We start from the raw sequence: 19,340 nt of genomic DNA on the forward strand, positions 1-19,340 counted from the left end.
ATACCAAGGTTTTAAGGTTGTTGGGCTTCACAAGGACACCGTGGAGATCATCCGCTGTGGGGATCTTTACCTCTGAAAACCCCCAAGGTTAATTAAGCTTTGATGTGACGCGGCGCAAGCCTGCAATTTGATTGGAAACTGATGGTCTCATAATATTATTTCAACATATTTATTAGCCAATATTTACTATTGCTCTTACTTTATTGTTGTCACTTTGGGAGGGATGATGGCATATGTGAAGTTACATATTATTTTAGCTTAATAGAATAAGCTTTAATTAAAAATTACCAACATAAGAAGTACAGAAGGAATGTAACAGTCAGAGCCTTAATATGAGTCCTTACAATATCTTCATGACCTTTAAAAAATGAAATAGAGTGAGTTCAGTTCTAAAGTATGCTCTCTACTACTCTGAATTATTTTACAAGTTTATAAGAAACAAGATCTTAGTCAGGGACATTTTAATTTGTATATTAACAACTATTTTACAAAGTTTTCTGGACATATCTTGTCAAACACAATGAAAAAAGTTTGATTAAATGATTGATTTTACTGATTTCATTACAATACTACCACACAAAAACAATATACACCACCTTCCAGGGAATCTTCAGGGATCAACAATTAACAAGATAGTGGTTGCATAAAAAGTAAAATTTTCAAATGCACACAATATTCATGCATCTGATGTAGTATGTAGTACAGCAGGATCTGTAAATTTATCAAGACATACCAAAACATTTTACCAGTCGTAAAGCTATAGTCAATTTACCTGTGACTGGTGTTTAATTTGATCAGTATTATTTGAACAAAAACAGCAATGACACTTCATCCACAAGAATCACACAAGGAGAGTGCCTGGATATATTTGAAAAAAGTATGATCAGAAAAAAATTATTTCACCATTACCATTTAACACTTTCAATAATATTCTAATTTTGGATACATGTTTATCACAGAACAATTCATTCATCTTTTCTTGTAAACTTGATCTTAGTCATCTCTGCCTTGTGGTGACTCTTTGTGATTACATTTCTGGTTTGGTCTGCTCTGAACTTATGTACTTATGATCAGGGCATGTATTTCATTCCTTTCATCTGAGGTATGATATGTATATCTCTAATGTCATCATGCTGAGGAAGCCAACACAAGTGGCACTCCGTCCCCTTGCCCCATCCACGGGTGAGGAGTAGTGTCACTTGGCACACATTAATCTACATTTTGTAGGAATGCTGGGGCATTGCATGGTGCTTGAGGGCCTCCTGTACCATCTCAGGGGTGGAATGACGTTCACCAAGACCCACAGTTTCACCCAGCCCCAGCAGAAGGTCAGCAGATTTGGCTTTGCACTGCCCAGTTCCCTCCACATACGTCTGGTAGAAGTAAACTCTCAGTCAGCCAAACAGCAGTAGCTGAGCTTTTACAGTTAACTCTCTGTGACATATATCAATGTAGAAATACTTAGGCTTGTCCTTCTCCTCCAGCCCTTGCAGAAACTACTCAGCCCCATCTCCTACAGTAAGTGAATGTGAGCTTTTCTCCATGATATCCAAGGTAGGTTACAGCCAGCTGATCTTGGGCATAAACATTCCCTACTCCACAATCTACAACCTCCATCAGATCTGTACCAGTGGGGTACACAGAAGGACACCCAAAGGGGTCCAGGAACTTCTTCAGTGGATTGTCAGATGGTAAAGATCGACGCAGGGCAGCTAGGTGTGGACCAACACCTTGACCACTTTTAGTTTTTCTGATGAGGTTCTTATGCTCCAAAAATGCAACATGGAACAAGTTTAGGATGTCAGTAGTGTATTGGATTTTGTTATCTGGGCCAACGCAGGATGCCAAGCCACCTATTAACTTGCAAGAATGCATGGTGAGTGAGTTAGTAGGATCATATCGTCCATGTTTGTAGTGGCACATATTTGTAGGTGTGACAAGTATGCAACTGGCAGCTGACTCCCCAAGAGTCTGCCTCAGGGAAAGCTGCAAAGAAAAGTTGATCCAGACATCATACTGGCCTCTCTGCCTTCTGAGAGTAGAAGAGAACATTAGGATAGGAGGGCACATTAAAATTGAGAACAGGATGAGTTGCTTTGAGTCTCCAGCCCTAAGCAAAAGCCCATGGTTAACCACGGACCAGTTAATGTTTCAAACAGATAGTCCCCACTCAGCGACACACCCACTGTGAAACCAGTTCTGGTTATTGGCAGCTCTATCTTCAAGAAAACGTAAAGTTAGCTCAGTATTACTTCATGAAAAACACCACTAGTACATGATCCTTATGACTTTAACAAAAATCTTTACATAAAAAGACAATGTGATAGAAATAAGACAAAAAAATACATTGAAGAGCAATATAAAGAATTTGCTTGCATAATTGATAATAAAACATTTAGGGCCAACATTTAGGACTTTAAATATGTGTTCCTTTATGTTGTCCCTACAGGACTAAATTAATTATTTTGTCAAGACTGTTTATCAGTTGTACACCAAGGAATGAAGCTACTGAAACAACTCAAGTTGTACTTACACTGTTTATGTATTTTCACTTTGTAGTTACACTGACACTGTAGCTTTATCATTAAGAAAGTAAACCAACCTTTAGTGTAACATGATAACTTTAAAAGAATAACTAATTACTTACTTTGTTTAACCTTGATGTCAACTTTGTCTACATTAATATACTTTTCTCTTCTTACTGCAATGATGTCTCAACTTTTTATTGCATTTGTAGAAAACTTAATTTTCAGAAACATTTTACTTTGTGGGGTACACAGGTCATGTGGGACTACGGACTGAAGGAAGGTTCCTCTACCATGGACAGAGCAGGAAAGATTTTAGGAAACCCAAAGCTGGATAAAAGTCCCAAACTCTGGATTATTGAAGCGTATTTATTGTAAAAATCCACATTCTATACTCTTCTTTTGCCTCATTATTACAAGTATATTACATCTAATGGCCTGAAATTCCAAACAAAACTGATGATCAGGGCATGTATTTCCTTCCTTTCATCTGAGGTATGAGAAGTATATCTACATATAACATAGTATGTTCAGAAAACAATTATTTCACCATTACCCTACCAACACTTACAATAATATTCTAACTTTGGAAACATGTTAATCACAGAACAAATCATTCATCTTTTCTTGTAAACTTGATCTTAGTCATCTCTGCCTTCTGGTCACTTTTTGTGATTACATTTCTGGTTTGGTCTGAACTTATGTACTTATGATCAGGGCATGTATTTCATCATCATTAAAACAGATAGTCCCCACTCAGCAACACACCCACTGTGAAACCAACTCTGGTTATTGGCAGCTCTATCTTCAGAAACGTAAAGTTAGCGACACCGGCGGCCATAGTCCAATGTATTCCTGGGGCCAGAGCAGGCGACGCTGAATCCCATTTAAAACTGCTGGCTAAGGATAAACGTAAATATAGTAATCACATTGGCGGTAACAACACCCGATTACGCCAATTGGAGGTTACAAAAATTAATGTTGAGTCAGTGTGTACATATGCAAAGAAAATGTCAGACTCTGTAGTGTTCTCTGGGCCCCTGCCTAATGTGACCAGCGATGACATGTATAGCCGCATGTCACCATTCAACTGCTGACTGTCGAGGTGGTGTCCAGCAAACAACGTGGGCTTTGTAGATAACTTTTTGGGAAAGACCTGGTCTGATTAGGAGAGATGGCATACATCCCACTTTGGATGGACTAGCTCTCATACCTAGAAATCTGACTGAGTTTATTAGTAGACCAAAACCATGACAACCCAGAGTTGAGACCAGGAAGCAGAGTTGCAGTCTTACACGCTTCTCTGTGCTTCGCATTACAGCAGTCACCCAGCCAAAACCCCATAGAGACTGTGTCTGCCCCCTGACCACCTAAATTCATTAACTCAAAAATAAACATAAGTACAACAAAATAGGATAATTAAATGTGGACTCTTGCAGATTAGATCGCTCTAATCCAAAGCCACATTAGTAAATGATCTAATATCTGATCATTATATTGCTATATTTAGTTACTTGCTATATTTTAGTTACTGAAACCTGGCTGTGTAAGGGTAGGTGTGTGTGGATCCAAGTGCAAGAGAGGGAGAGAGTCAGGCAGAAGTGCAATGTCCAAAATCCAAATCTTTAGGCTGTGTCATGATGAATATGTTAGCCTAAATTAATCCACTCCCCCAGTCATATTAATACTCACATTCTTCGAGGCACTGGCCGAGGATGTGGAGTTGCAGCCATTTTTAACTCAAACCCTAATAATCAACCCTAAACCTAAACTCGAATTATAACTCATTCAAAAGCCTCGTTCTTAGTCTTTACACATCCATCATGGAAAACTTTAAAGCCTATTCTGTTTGTTATAGTGTACCACGCTCCTGGCCCATACTCTGAAAGTTTTTATCAAGTTTAGTCCCTTGTACAGATAAAGTAATTATAGTAGGTGATTTCAATATTCATGTGGATGTTGATAATGATAGCCTTAAAACTAGGTTAATCTTATTATTAGACTCAACTGGCTTCGCTCAGGGTATAAATAAACCCACTTACTCCACACCCTCAAAGGTGTGGCATCAAAATTGAACATTTAATAGTCTTTCCACAGAATCCTCTTTTATCGGCCCATTTTTTGGTAACTTTTGAATTCCTGGTACTGGACTACACACTATTAGGTAGAAATGTCTTTTCTAGATGTCTATCTGAAAGTGTTGTAGCCAAATTTAAGGAACTGATTCCATGAGCACTTAATCCACTGCCATGTTTTGATATAGCAGAGGAAACCTATGCTAACTTTAGTCCCTCCCAAATTGATCATCTTGTTGATAATGCTGCAGTCTCAATGAGAATGTCACTCGACTCTATTGCGCCTCTAAAAAAGAAGATAATAAAACAAAGGAAGTTAGCTCCATAGTTTAATTCCCAATCCCGCATATTAAAGCAAATTACGTTAAAAAGTGAAAGGATATTGCTCTCTACCAAACTGGAAGAACCCCACTTAGCCTGGCATGATAGTCTTAAAACATTACTCATCTCTAAAACAGGAAAATACAAACAACCCTAGGTTTCTTTTCAGCACTGTAGCCAGGCTGACAGAGAGTCATAGCTCCATTAAACCATTGCTTTCAGTAGCGACAATTTCATGAGCTTGTTTAATGATAAAATTCTAATTATTAGCGACAAAATTCACCCACTCCTGCCCTCAACCAGTACCGATTTATCTTCAAACACAGGCACCTTAGAAACAGCTGTAAACCTGATATATACTTAGACGGTTTTTCTCCCTTTGACCTTTGCCAACTAACTTCAACAATGTCTTCATCTAAACCATCAACTTGTCTCTTAGACCCCATCCCAACTAGGCTGCTTAAGGAAGTTTTACTTTTAGTTACCATCTCTTTACTAGATATAATCAATATGTCTTTATTAACAGGCTATGTACTACAGTCCTTTAAAACAGCTGTAATTAAGCATACTCTTGATCCAGATGTTTTAGCCAACTATAGACACATGTCTAACCTTCCCTCTCTGTCTAAGAACCTTGAGAAAGCTGTCGCCAACCAGTTGTGTGACTTTTTACATTATAATAGTTAAGTTTTGGATTTACAATCAGGATTTAGAGTGCATCATAACACAGAGACAGCACTGGTGAAAGTTACAAATGACCTTATAATTGCATCGGACAAAGGACTTGTCTCTGTGCTTGTCTTGTTAGATCTTAGTGCTGCGTTTGATACCATTGACCATCATATCCTATTACAGAGACTGGAACATTTAATTGGCATTAAAGGAACTGCTCTAAGCTGGTTTAAGTCGTATTTATCAGACCAATTTCAGTTTGTGCACATTAACCATAAATCCTCCATATACTCAAAAGTTAGTCACAGAGTTCCACAAGGTTCTGTGCTTGGTTCAGTTCTATTCACCTTATATATGCTTCCTTTAGAAAATATTATTAGGAAACACTCCATAAACTTCCATTGTTATGCAGATGATACCCAATTGTATTTGTCGATGAAGCCCATTGAAACCAATCAGTTAGCTAAACTTCAAGCATATCTTAATAACATAAAGACCTGGATGACCAGCAACTTTCTGCTGTTAAACTCAGACAAAACTGAAGTTGTTGTGCTAGGCCCCCAACCCCTCAGAAACACATTAACTAATGATATAGTTACTCTTGATAGCATTGCCCTGACAGCCAGCACCACTGCTAGGAATCTCGGAATTATCGTTGATCAGAATATGTCCTTTAACTCTCACATAAAACAAACTTCAAGGAATTTCTTTTTCCACCTACGTAACATTGCAAAAATCAGGAACATCCTGTCTCAAAAAGATGCAGAAAATAGTACCCTATTATCCCATTAGAACACTGTGCTCCCAGAACGTAGGCTTGCTTGTGGTTCCTAGAATCTCCAAAAGTACAGTAGGAGGAAGAGCCTTCAGTTATCAGGCTCCTCTACTGTGGAACCATCTTCCAGTTTGGGTCCAGGAGACAGACACCCTCTCTACATTTAAGAGTAGGCTTAAAACCTTCCTTTTTGATAAAGCTTACAGTTAGGGCTGGCTCAGGCTTAGCTTGAACCACCCCCAAGTTATACTGCTATAGGCCTAGACTTCCCATGATGCACCAAGCTCTTCTCTCCTCCCTTTCCTCGCCATCTGTATGCATTCAAATGGTATCAATGCTCGTTACTAACTTGACTTATGCTCTCTCCTGTAATTTTGTGCTCGTCTCTCTTCTCTCTTCCTGTTGCTTTCTGCAGGTATTTTTGCCCCTGGTGCTAGGGAGTCTGGATCTGTGACTGCAAACCACCTACAGCCCCCTTGATCCTGCTCAACACCCACTGCTGCAATTATTATGATTATCATTACTATTATTATATTTAGTTTTATTAGTATTATTAGTATATTATTGGGGCAGACGGCCGCCCACCATGAGCCGGGTTCTCTTCAAGGTTTCTACCTGCTAAAAGGGACTTCTTCCTTGCCGCTGTCGCCAAGCGTTTGCTCATGGGGGAATCTTGGGTCTCTGTAAAAATTATTATAAAGTGTATGGTCTAGACCTGCACTATATGAAAAGTGCCCAGAGATAACTTCTGTTATTATTTGGCACTATATAAATAAAATTGAATTGAATTGAATTGAAGTTCGGGCTTGGTCTGAGGGTGTTTACTCCTTGCAAGGGGAATGGGAAGTTGGACAAACAGAATGAACAATGTTTTCTGTGACAGACCCATTCACATTTTCTGGTTCAGTATGGACCAGGTTTAAATCAGCAGTCTCAGACAGATTGTACACACGCTCAGTCACAAGCCCAGCCACCATCCCATCCACAGCACTGTGCTCAAACACCATCCCAGCTGTACTCTGCTTGAACACCACCAGGTTCACCACCTGTTAAAATAAACAAACAAAAATAACAAACAGATAAAGAGTTGCATTTTGTAATTGTCTTCACTGCATACTTTGCAAATAGGAAAATTAAAATATTTTATCATCTTATTGTTCTCTTATATTATCTCAGCTTGTTTATGTCCAGCTCTGAACTGTTTGCCTTTTGACTTTTCTTCGCCTCCGATGGTTATTTTAACTGTTTTGAACTCCTGTAATGGCATTTAAGAAACTCAGACGTGAAATTAAGTCATATTATAATAATCAATATTTAAGTGTTCTTCTGTGTATCTTAACAGCAATCAAGTTACAAAATGCTTTACATCATTAGGAGTATTTTATGAGGAATTAGTGGTTTTATTTATGAACACAAAAGGGAGAGATCTGCACCATCAACACCATGTCACTGTCTGCTTCCCCTTTACATTCTTGACATGATGTTCAACAGTTCTCACACACAGTAAGTTGAGCCAGTTAAGTCAATTATCTGCTTAATGGTTAAGGGGCTGAGTAGTCTAACACAGGTCTCTCTGTGTATTACAGTAATAAGGTAAACAAGAATGGAATGCATCCAGATTTGACCTTTGTGTGAGGCACTCTCCTGGACTATACTGACTGCAGTAACAATGAGTAACTCTATTTTATTCCTTAGGTTTTCTTTAATACTACTTTTTCTAGTACTATGGACCCGACAAGGGACAAAAATGGCCTGATATGAAGGGCGTCCAAATGGGCAAGTTTTACACTGTAAAAGAATGGGGTGTGGTCTTTGCTCCACATTATTTCATGGCTATCACACAAAACTGATATAACGAGATATATAATCAAGATTCTGGTTTACTGCAGATATGCTGATAAATTAAGATAAAGTTACTGCCTATGCTCCGATGAGCACCTATCATCTAATGTTAGGAGCTACATCTGCAGCTAATTTGTGGGTGTCCATAGGATGAGTTTGAGCACCAGTCTCAAAGGTATACAACTGATTTGCCTGAACAAAAGACTAGTATGTTTGATTGTTATGTGGTTGCTGGTCTTTGATAGATACACTGGGGAACACACTGGGTCCTTTAATATCTGTAGATTAAAGCTTTGATTTCAGGCATACTTTAACAATATAGCAGACCAAGTTGATCAATTTTTGGCCATCATTTTACCCCAAGGGGATTGATACTTTTAACATCATAACACTCCATATTGTAATTGTTAGATTCTCGTGAAATGACATTATATTCTTGGTCAACGTCGTGAGTGGTAGAAGAAGTATTCTGATCCTTTACTTTAAATAAAAGTAACAATCCCCAACTATAAAAATATTCCAGTACAGGTAAAAATCCTGATTTCAGCATATTACTGCATCAGTCCCAGTAGAATGCTGGTGTCCTTCCCACTATTCAAGTGAAGCTTGCATACAGGTCTATGTCACTGTCTATCAACATATAAATAGCCCTGTTCCTTATAAGCAAAAAGAGCTATCTCGCTCTCTTGTAACCCCTCGTATGTTATTATGGCAATCCAATCAACATGTGAGCATAAAATTTTGGTTGTGTCCCATTCTACTTAATGGCAGAAGAGGATGTAAAGAGCTCATTGAATAGTTGCCTCTTTTATTTAGCAGTTATTATACTATTTTAAATAATTCACATTCTAGGTGTTGACCATTGACCCCTATGATGTCAGAAAGATTAGTCACATGGTTTGATTTGATTAAAACCTAAGTTACTTTGGCTAAATCTTTGTTGTTTTACTTTTTCAATTTTAGCCTGTTTTATTCGTTGGTTATGAGACTGGCTTAAGCACAAAGTTCCTGTCAGTTGCACCAAAAACTTCACAGGTATCACTGATTAGTTGGATTGCTTTTCTGCAATGAGTTATCATATATGACAACTTCATTTTTCAATTCTGATAAAATGCATTTTATAACATTTTCTAGGCAAACCTAAATTCTCACCAGTACATTTAATCCATCATAAATCTTGAATGCAATTATTCACATCAAATTTGATTTCATTTTGAAATAGTCATAGTTATTCTGAAAACTAAAAATGTGAAATACATTCATATTTGAAAGTAATGAGAGACTTTTAGAGTCTGATGAATGTAAGTAGTACAAAAATGTTTCTGGCCATGGACTGAAAAGGTTAAGTAAAAGTACACAAGTTTTACCAGGAAAACGTCCTTTAAGTATATTACCCAGAGCTTAGAGTGACATCTTCAAGCTTGTTTGACTGACCAATGGTCTAAGCCTCAAAATTCACTTTGCTGTAATTAAAGAAAAGGATAAGCAGCAAAAAGCTGAAAACATGTGATGTTTTGCATTTTTGCATGAAAAGATTAATCAGTTATCAAAACGATCACTGATTTTTAAAAAATCTTTTTTTATAATTAACTATGCAACTAATCAATTAATTCTTAAAACTCACATTTTAAAAAGTACAATATTTTTCTCTGAAACATAAGTAGCATTACTAAGTGTCATTAAATGGTAATACTTAAGTTAAGTACATATACCTCATATTTATACTTAAATACAGTTCTTTAGTAAATGTGCTTAGTTACATTCCAACAAAGTCATCCGCAGAGAGAAGTATCCACACATCAATATCAGGCTGCTGGATGAGTCACTAATGTCCGAATGTTGCCTTAAACATCAGGATGCTACAGGTACATTGTAAGGTCATTGTGACAGCTGTTATTAAGGCTAACAGCAGTCGTACTAAGTAGGAGTTTTTATATTTCTAATCACTGAGCACATAAAAATTTTTATTTTAAATTTGATTCACTGCTCAAAAAGTGTTTACATACGCAAAGACAGTAAGTATGAGGGAGAGGGAGGGACGGGGAGTCATTTGAGGCACCTGATGCTTTGTTGATGGTGCTTTGGTAAAGTTAGACTAAGTAACAAACATGTAATGGTGTATGGAACACATGAACAAACAGGGAAGAGACAGAGAGAGACAAAGAGACACTGCGACTTAGAGAGAGAGGGTGGAGGAAAGAAACGGAATTGCTTAATTTGAGTCACTGCTTCTGCATTATAGACAAACCCTTTTTTTTCTGGTCCAACCAAGTTTTCCTCCCACTGAATGTTCTTCCATCGTACCAACTGGCCAGATCTCAGAGGAATTTCCATATACAGGTAAGCCGATTTTTTTCTGCAAAAAAATAAAAATCTGTGAATATTGTAAGAAATGAAAAAGAAGTCACTTTCTGTCACTTTTATTGCTTTAATTGCAGTTTTGAAGGTAATTTCTTGTCTTTGAAATAGTTTTAAATTTGAGTAGAAACAAGTCTATAGTCCTCAAACAAAAAAAAATTGTCTTTATACTTATGAGCAGTAATGTTTTTTAAAGGATATTAAATAATCTTCTTTTATACAAAAATGCATTTTGTGGAGAAATTGAATGAAAATTGAAATAAAAAGGAGACCTTACTGAAACCTGAGCTATATTAATGTAGAATATTCCCTTAGTAAACAGTGTCTTCCCTGAAACTATGTCCCGTTACATAAATCCACAGACTTCACAGTTTTCATAGACTATTTCTTTAGTAGAAAATAGTCTAAATGAAAACTGTGACAGACATTTCCAGTTTCTAGGATTTTGTTTCTGGAAAGAGATTTTACTATTGAGGTTTTCAAAAATATTTCTATAATTTTTTCAATGCTTTGAGCAGGACAAACAAAATCCCCTACTCTTCTGTTGCATTGGGGTGACGGCAGACATCTCAGACAACAATCTAAAAACTTCAGCAAATATAACTGAAATGATCTGCATGGGAAGATACCACTGGGGTTAAATGGAGAAATATGTTCACCATTTATAAGTTTAAAGTGAGAAAATTTTTAATACAAGACAAAGTTCCAATTTCTGAATATTTTTTGTGCTTTGTTCATTTTTCCTGGTTTGACAGACTGGCTAAAAACTAGTTTAATGTCAATAAAATCTGATAATTTTAATCTTACAGAATACAAGACAAATGCCCTAAAGTGTTAAATTGAAAAATATGTATTATGTAATATGTAGTAGTGGTATTGGTAGTACTGACTAGTATCTTTGTGGAGGCCGAATCCATCTTCAGACAGAATACAGACAGCCAGCATTGTCTGGATGACTTGAAATGATGGGACGAATCAGGAGAAATGTAATTTTCCATCAGTCATACAGCAATGGAAGGATTTCCTTGACAACAAAAAACGGCAGGCTCTAGTTTTGTAAGGAGGAGTGGTATAGCTGGAGTAACTACTTCCACGTGTGAGCGGATGTGCTTAGTTACTGCTCAGTCCAGTGGGGTATTGTCTCACACAGAAGTAAAATCTGGATTAATTCCATTCATGTTCACCAAATTAACACACAAAGAGACCTGTGTTGGACTCAGCAGCCCTGTCACCATAATTTAGATAAGTGACTTAGTGGCTCCGCTTATGTGAGAAAGGTTGGACATCATGTGAAGGAAACGTAAAGGGAGATTGTGCACGTTTGTGTGTGTATGTACAGTATGTGTGTCTGTTCAAGGTCTGAAGTGTAGTTTGTGTGTAAAAACCCTGACACCTTTTGTAGAACAAGAGTCAAGAGTTTACAGCTAGGCTAATGGCTCTGTAAGATGGGCACAGAGGAGATTTTGAGCTAAATGCTTACATGTTCACATGTTAACATGTTAACAATGGCAATGCTATGCTGATGAGAAGCAGGTATAATGGTTATACCATGCTCACCATAATAGTTTAGTATATTAGCATGCTAACATTTGCTAATTAGCACTAAACACATAGTAACGCTTAGCCTGATGGGAATGTTATCAGTTTTTCAAGTATTTAATTCTAAACTAAAGTATTGGACAAATCAAATTTTTGACCTTATTATGGGGTTAGATGAAAAGTTAAGGGATCACCAAAGTTGTTAAAATTCATCCTAAGGAATAGTTATGTCTGTACCAAATTTGATGGCAATTCATCCTATATTTGTTGAGACATTTCACAAAAAACAAAAACAAAATGTAAGCCTTGCGGTGGCACCTCACATTTCAGTCCCACTGAAGTAGCGGACTCACTGATAGACCAACAATGCCATTCCTAGAGCCATGCTAGCATTGTAGCTTTAAAACCCTATGTCTAAAAACAAAGGTTGAATAAGTTTTAAATTTCCGTTACTTGCGCTCATATACTGTATCTTTTTTCTGTACAGTCATTGCTACATAAATGTTGAAGATTATTTATCCTATTCAGTGGCTTCTGAGGATTTATAGTTTGCCGTGATGATCATTTTGGTTATACTTAGCATAGCTCAACTCCTGTTTCCTGTGCTGATGGAAGGATGTTGTGTCACTGCTTGTATGAAAGTGTCATTTGTTTGTTAAGGCTAAATACATTTTTTTGCTTAGATTACCTACATATTAAAAAGTAAGCTATCTAGCAAGTATGCTATTTCACATGCACAAGGTTTTCTTTTTCTGTGTTATTCAAATGCTTCAAAATCTGTTGTTATAAATCAAGTACCTGGCATCACTACTGCTTCTTTCTCTCTTTTTCTCCTTCTCCATCAAGTCTCCTCCATACCAACAGGATGACCCTTCTTGATTACCCTGTTCCAGAGTTGGATGTTACCTTGCAAGAAGTGGGCCGTGTCCTGCAGCTCACTTTAAGTCCTGACCTTTACCCTGAGTTCAAAATCGCGCTGGAGCAGCAGAGGGAGCACCTTCAAGAGGCCCAGCAGAAATTAGCAACTAGAGCTGCAGGACAGGAGAACTGGGTGACAGAGCAATTTAAGAGAGGTCTGCTGTCATGTGCTGACCCCCTGCCCACCTCCACAGCCCTCCCTGTTGTTCTTCTTCCATCCAAAGCAAAGAGATGTACCCAGCTGGGGAGGGCAGCTGCTCTACTCTGGGCAGCAGCAAAGCTGTACAGTGAGCCCTTGTTACTGGAGGGTGATGTGCCAATGGAGCGCACACAGCAGTCTGAGGTATTTGCTGCCAGCCGAATTCCTGGCAGGAATCAAGATCAAATTAAGGTAAGATAACTGTCAGGGTGCAGCTGGAGAGCAAAGGTTAGGGGTTTCAAGTTTTCAGGCAGTAAATTGAAATATGTCAGGTTGAATCTTGACCTTAGTTTATTTCTTGACCTTTCATCCTCCCACACCGATCCAAATATTTTGAGCAATTTCTAATCCGTAGCTTTGTCATTTCCAGGTCTACCCAGATAGCCTCCATGCCATCATCACCTGTGTTGGAGGAGTGTTCCCTGTTGACATACTCTGGCGTCCCAGCACTGGTGGGCCAGTTTCTGCTAGACCATTCATTGACATCTACAACCAACTGGCTCAGGTGATGGATCACCCCAGCGCAGGAAAACAGAATGATCCTTCTGCCATTTGCAGCCTCTCAGCTCTGCAGCGTAGGGCCTGGGCTTCAATCAGGGAAGGGATCCTGGGGCAAGAAGGGGAAGCAGCAGCATCACTGGGGCTGATGGAGAGTGCTGTGCTAACACTCTGTCTGGAAGATCGGAATGCACCTTCTGAACTGGCTGATATCCTCAATGCAGTGAGGCTGGGAGGAGGAGGAGACAGTCCACGTCTGAGATATTATGATAAGGTATTAGAGAGAATCTGGATAAGGATATTAAAACAAGCTGAGATCAGATCTCTAACTGATCTCTAACATCTCTAACACACACACACACACACACACACACACACACACACACACACACACACACACACACACACACACACACACACGCCCTCGAGTTCCACAGTCGAATTTAGCATAACACACACATTATTACATGATTTACACAAGGTTTCAAGTAAATATATAAGTATATGACAAAGTAATTCAGTTATAGTCCCAGAGCAAAGCTTTGGTCATTAGATGTATATTAACAGACTGTTCTTGAATTACAATTTCTGCATTTGCTCTTCAAAAATGAATAAACGTCAGAACAGTTGTCTCAAAAAGAGACATTGACAATGTAAGCTAGTAAAATATTTAGATTTTGATATGGACAAAAATTGTAAAGGATATAAAAATGCACACAAACATGTCAGTTGTCTGTGCTATAAGAGGTGGTCAGAGGTTACAATACTCACTAATTTTCTGTGCAGTGAAAAAAAAAACAATCATTTGTTTTCTATTTCTCGACAGGTGGTGAACCTGGTGGTGTTCAAGGACAGTACAGCTGGGATGGTGTTTGAGCACAGTGCTGTGGATGGGATGGTGGCTGGGCTTGTGACTGAGCGTGTGTACAATCTGTCTGAGACTGCTGACTTAAACCTAGTCCATACTGAATCAGAAAATGTGAATGGGTCTGTCACAGTAAGCAATGTTAATTCTGTTTGCCCAACGTCCCTAACATTCCCCTTGCAAGGAGTAAACACCCCCAATCCAAGCCCTGACTTAAAAGCAACTCATCCTGTTCTCACTTTTGATGTGCCCTCCTATCCTGATGTCTTTTCTACTCTCAGAGGGCAGAGAGGCCTGTATGATGCCTGGATCAACTTTTCTTTGCAGCTTTCCCTGAGGCAGACTCTTGGGGAATCGGCTGCCAGTCACATACTTGTCACACCTACCCATATGCGCCACTACAAACATGGCCGATGTGATCCTACATACTCACTCACCATGCATTCTCGCAAGTTAATAGGTGCCTTGGCATCCTGCGCTGGCCCAGATAACAAAATCCAATACACTACTGACATCCTAAACTTGTTCCATGTTGCATTTTTGGAGCATAAGAACCTCATCAGAAACACTAAAAGTGGTCAAGGTGTTGGTCCACACCTAGCTGCCCTGCGTCGATCTTTACCATCTGACAATCCACTGAAGAAGTTCCTGGACCCCTTTGGGTGTCCTTCTGTGTACCTCACTGGTACAGATCTGATGGAGGGTGTAGAGTGTGGAGTAGGGAATGTTTATGCCCAAGATCAGCTGGCTGTAACCTACCTTGGAAAAAGAGACAAGGTTCGCATCGTGCTTAATGGGAAAGGGAGCTTTGCTCTGACATTGGAGAAGGTTCAAGAAAACCTGAAGACAAATCTGAAGTTAGTGATGCTTCTAGCTGTTAGATATGCCATTGCAAGCCAGATGGGAGCCCTGGAGTGTCTACTCGAACAAGGTCAAACAGAGAAAATGATTGTAGAGACATATCAATGTCCACAGAGCCCAAAAAATGGCAAAAGCACTGGTAATTCCACCACGGGCAAGAGTCCAAATTATTCTCTGGTGATCCATGGTGGAGCAGGAGAAGAGATGATGTTGAACATGCAAGTGATTGGGGTTATTGAGTTTGCTCTAGAGACAGCCTTAAAGCTTGGATCCCAAGTGCTTCAACAAGGTGGCAGGAGTCTGGATGCAGTTCAGAGGTCAGTGGAAGCTCTGGAGGACTGCTTACTGTTCAATGCGGGTAAAGGCTCGGTATTCAACAAAGATGGCAAAAATGAACTGGAAGCAACCATTGTAGATGGCAGTGCAGTGAGGTCAGGATCTGTTGCTTGTCTGCAAAGTGTGAAGAATCCAATAAAAGCAGCCAGATGTGTCATGGAGAAAAGCTCACATTCACTTATTGTAGGAGATGGTGCTGAGGAGTTTCTGCAAGGGCTGGAGGAGAAGGAGAAGCCTGTTGGGCAAGAGTATTTCTACACTGATATACGTCACAGAGAGTTAACTGCAAAGCTCAGTGGTGGAAATCCCTCAAAAAACAATCACCCTCAGACAGTTGGAGCTGTGGCATTGGATCACTGGCATCGGTTGGCTGCTGCAACCTCCACAGGTGGGTTAGTAGGAAAGCTGAAAGGGCGAGTTGGGGATACAGCAGTAGTAGGGGCAGGAATATATGCTGACGACAAGTTGGCTATCACCTGCTCTGGAGATGGAGATGTATTTCTGAGGCACACAGTTTCCCAGAAAATAGCCAGTCTCTACCATTACAAAGGGTATAGCCTTAGGCAGGCATGCAGAGAAGTGATGGCTGAAAATCTAAATGGGATCTGTGCAGGTATCATTGCTGTGGACACAAAAGGTGAAGTCATCATTGAAACAAATGCTGATGTTATGTTTGTGGCCTCAATGATAAATGGCATTTCAAGAGTAGAGGTCCTCAGGCCCCTGAAAAGCTTCTCTGATGTGATCTGGGAAACAGACGAGCTGGTTGCCTACCTGAATCCCAACCCCTGGATCCCTGGATCAACCATTCTGACTAGAAAAACTCTCAGTGGGGCAAGCAGCATCTTTCACTCGGCCACACCTGACTTTGTGTCTATGCTACAAGGAGCAAGAGTGGTGTCAAGCTTACTATGTGAGCGATTGGGAGTGCAGCGCTGTGCCTTGGTTTTCTATCCAACCCCTGATCATCCTGCACAAATCAAACTGCTCCCACTTCATGGCCTAGAGCCAAATTGGCAGCGCCATCTTGCTGGTGAAGAGGAATTCCATGCTTACGATCCTGGCTACTGCACCTCAAAAAGTGCCCCGGGCTGGGATGACAAAGCACTGGCCCAGATTCAAGCCAAGATTAGAAACAGATTGCCAACACCAAATGCACCTTCTTGCTTTGACTTTTATGGGGACCCTTCTAATGATAACCTTTTCAGCCGTATTGTACGTGGAGAGCAGCAGCAGTGGAGGGTATGGGAAGACAATGACCATGTGGCCTTCCTCACACCATTCCCAAACACTCCTGGACTTACTGTTGTGGTGCCACGCAAACCATTGTCCAGTGACATCTTCAGACTGGATGAAGCTGACTACAACGCACTGATCTTAGCCACTCATAAAGTTGCCCGACTACTGGAAGAGGGAATGAGAGCTCGAGGTGTTGCACTGATCTTTGAGGGCTTTGAGATTGACTATGCTCATGTCAAGCTAATCCCTCTGTTACCTTCACCAGATGGCACCAAGCCTGCTGAGCTGCAACAAGAATACTTTCAAAGCTACCCTGGATATGTGTCATCGCTGGATGGTCCAGCTGCTGACCCTGAGGCCCTCAAAACGATCTACTTAAAAATCATCAAGTGCAGGCCTCCTCATTCATGGGAAGACCCTCACTCCCACTCTGCACTTGCCATCAAGAGCCAGTGGTATCGCAACCTATTCCAGATTCAAAACACTCTTTTCCACAGCACAGTGGAATACTTCCAAAGTTCCTGCCAGTACTCCTACGCTCTGACCCCTCTCACCACAGACACCATTTCCTCACCAATGGGCCTGGGATCTGACTCAGAACCAGTTTCTATTAACCTGCTGGGCCAGGACATCTACCTGGCTGACTCAATGCAATTTGTGCTTGAATACTTCCTTCGCTTCCAGGAGAACCTGCCGGGGACCTATTACATATCTCCCAGCTTTAGAGGAGAAGATCCTGATGCCACACACTTGAACCAGTTCTACCATGTGGAGTGTGAGCTGCTGGGTGACATGGACAATGCCATTTCCACAGCAGAGGGATACCTGGCTCATCTCACCAAATCCATGTTTAATAAACACTCCAATATAATTCTCAACACTGCTGGGACTCTTACACATGTCACAGCCATGCTCAGTAAGCTGGATGGAAAAACCGCACTACCAAGAGTCCCTCTAGACAAGGCCATTCCCATGATGCCCTCTGCTGACTGTGTAGAGTGGGTCCAAGATGGTCAGCCGAAGTTTGGCAGAAAGCTAACACGCAAAGGAGAGCGGGTCTTGATTGAGAAATATGGTGGTGCTGTTTGGCTGACTGAGATGGACCATCTTGGAGTTCCATTCTACCAGGCGTATGTGGAGGGAACTGGGCAGTGCAAAGCCAAAGCTGCTGACCTTCTGCTGGGGCTGGGTGAGACTGTCGGTCTTGGTGAACGTCATTCCACCCCTGAGATGGTACAAGAGGCTCTCAGGCACCATGCAGTCCCTGAGCAGTCCTACAAATGGTACATTAACATGCGCCAAGTAAAACCACTCCTCACCAGTGGATGGGGCATGGGGACGGAGCGCTACTTGTGTTGGCTTCTTCAGCATGATGACATTAGAGATATACATATCATACCTCGGATGAAAGGAATGAAATACATGCCTTGATCATAAGTACATAAGTTCAGAGCAGACCAAACCAGAAATGTAATCACAAAGAGTGACCAGAAGGCAGAGATGACTAAGATCAAGTTTACAAGAAAAGATGAATGATTTGTTCTGTGATAAACATGTATCCAAAGTTAGAATATTATTGAAAGTGTTGGTATGGTAATGGTGAAATAATTGTTTTCTGATCAAACTATGGTATATATAGATATACTTCTCATACCTCAGATGAAAGGAAGTAAATACATGCCCTGATCATCAGTTTTGTTTGGAATTTCAGGCCATTAGATGTAATATACTTGTAATAATGGGGCAAAAGAAGAGTATAGAATGGAGATTTTTACCATAAATACGCTTCAATAATCCAGAGTTTGGGACTTTTATCCAGCTTTGGGTTTCCTAAAATCTTTCCTGCTCTGTCCATGGTAGAGGAACCTTCCTTCAGTCCGTAGTCCCACATGACCTGTGTACCCCACAAAGTAAAATGTTTCTGAAAATTAAGTTTTTTACAAATGCAATAAAAAGTTGAGACATCATTGCAGTAAGAAGAGAAAAGTATATTAATGTAGACAAAGTTGACATCAAGGTTACACAAAGTAATTAATTAGTTATTCTTTTAAAGTTATCATGTTACACTAAAGGTTGGTTTACTTTCTTAATGATAAAGCTACAGTGTCAGTGTAACTACAAAGTGAAAATACATAAACAGTGTAAGTACAACTTGAGTTGTTTCAGTAGCTTCATTCCTTGGTGTACAACTGATAAACAGTCTTGACGAAATAATTAATTTAGTCCTGTAAGGACAACATAAAGGAACACATATTTAAAGTCCTAAATGTTGGCCCTAAATGTTTTATTATCAATTATGCAAGCAAATTCTTTATAT

The 19,340-nt window shown here is 39.8% G+C and overlaps 1 protein-coding gene across 1 annotated transcript; it reads left to right on the forward strand.

The window, feature by feature from the left end:
* The first annotated feature begins 12,972 nt into the window (after positions 1-12,972).
* Positions 12,973-18,454, forward strand: LOC120783755. Its single transcript, XM_040116956.1, has 4 exons — positions 12,973-13,416; positions 13,595-13,996; positions 14,549-14,709; positions 14,869-18,454. The coding sequence occupies exons 1-4, from the start codon at positions 12,973-12,975 to the stop codon at positions 18,452-18,454; spliced, it is 4,593 nt and encodes a 1,530-aa protein (XP_039972890.1).
* Positions 18,455-19,340: the final 886 nt, after the last annotated feature.

The sequence above is a fragment of the Xiphias gladius genome, chromosome 3 (assembly GCF_016859285.1).
Source record: "Xiphias gladius isolate SHS-SW01 ecotype Sanya breed wild chromosome 3, ASM1685928v1, whole genome shotgun sequence".
NCBI classification, from domain to species: domain Eukaryota; kingdom Metazoa; phylum Chordata; class Actinopteri; order Istiophoriformes; family Xiphiidae; genus Xiphias; species Xiphias gladius.

What these genes read in the sequence shown, in the direction of transcription:
- LOC120783755 (XM_040116956.1), top strand. Translation starts at nt 12,973, where the DNA reads ATGACCCTTCTTGATTACCCTGTTCCAGAGTTGGATGTTACCTTGCAA. An exon ending in GTCTGAGATATTATGATAAG is followed by an intron (nt 13,997 to 14,548) that starts GTATTAGAGAGA and finishes ATTTCTCGACAG; the next exon opens with GTGGTGAACCTGGTGGTGTT. An exon ending in GAATCAGAAAATGTGAATGG is followed by an intron (nt 14,710 to 14,868) that starts GTCTGTCACAGT and finishes TTCTACTCTCAG; the next exon opens with AGGGCAGAGAGGCCTGTATG.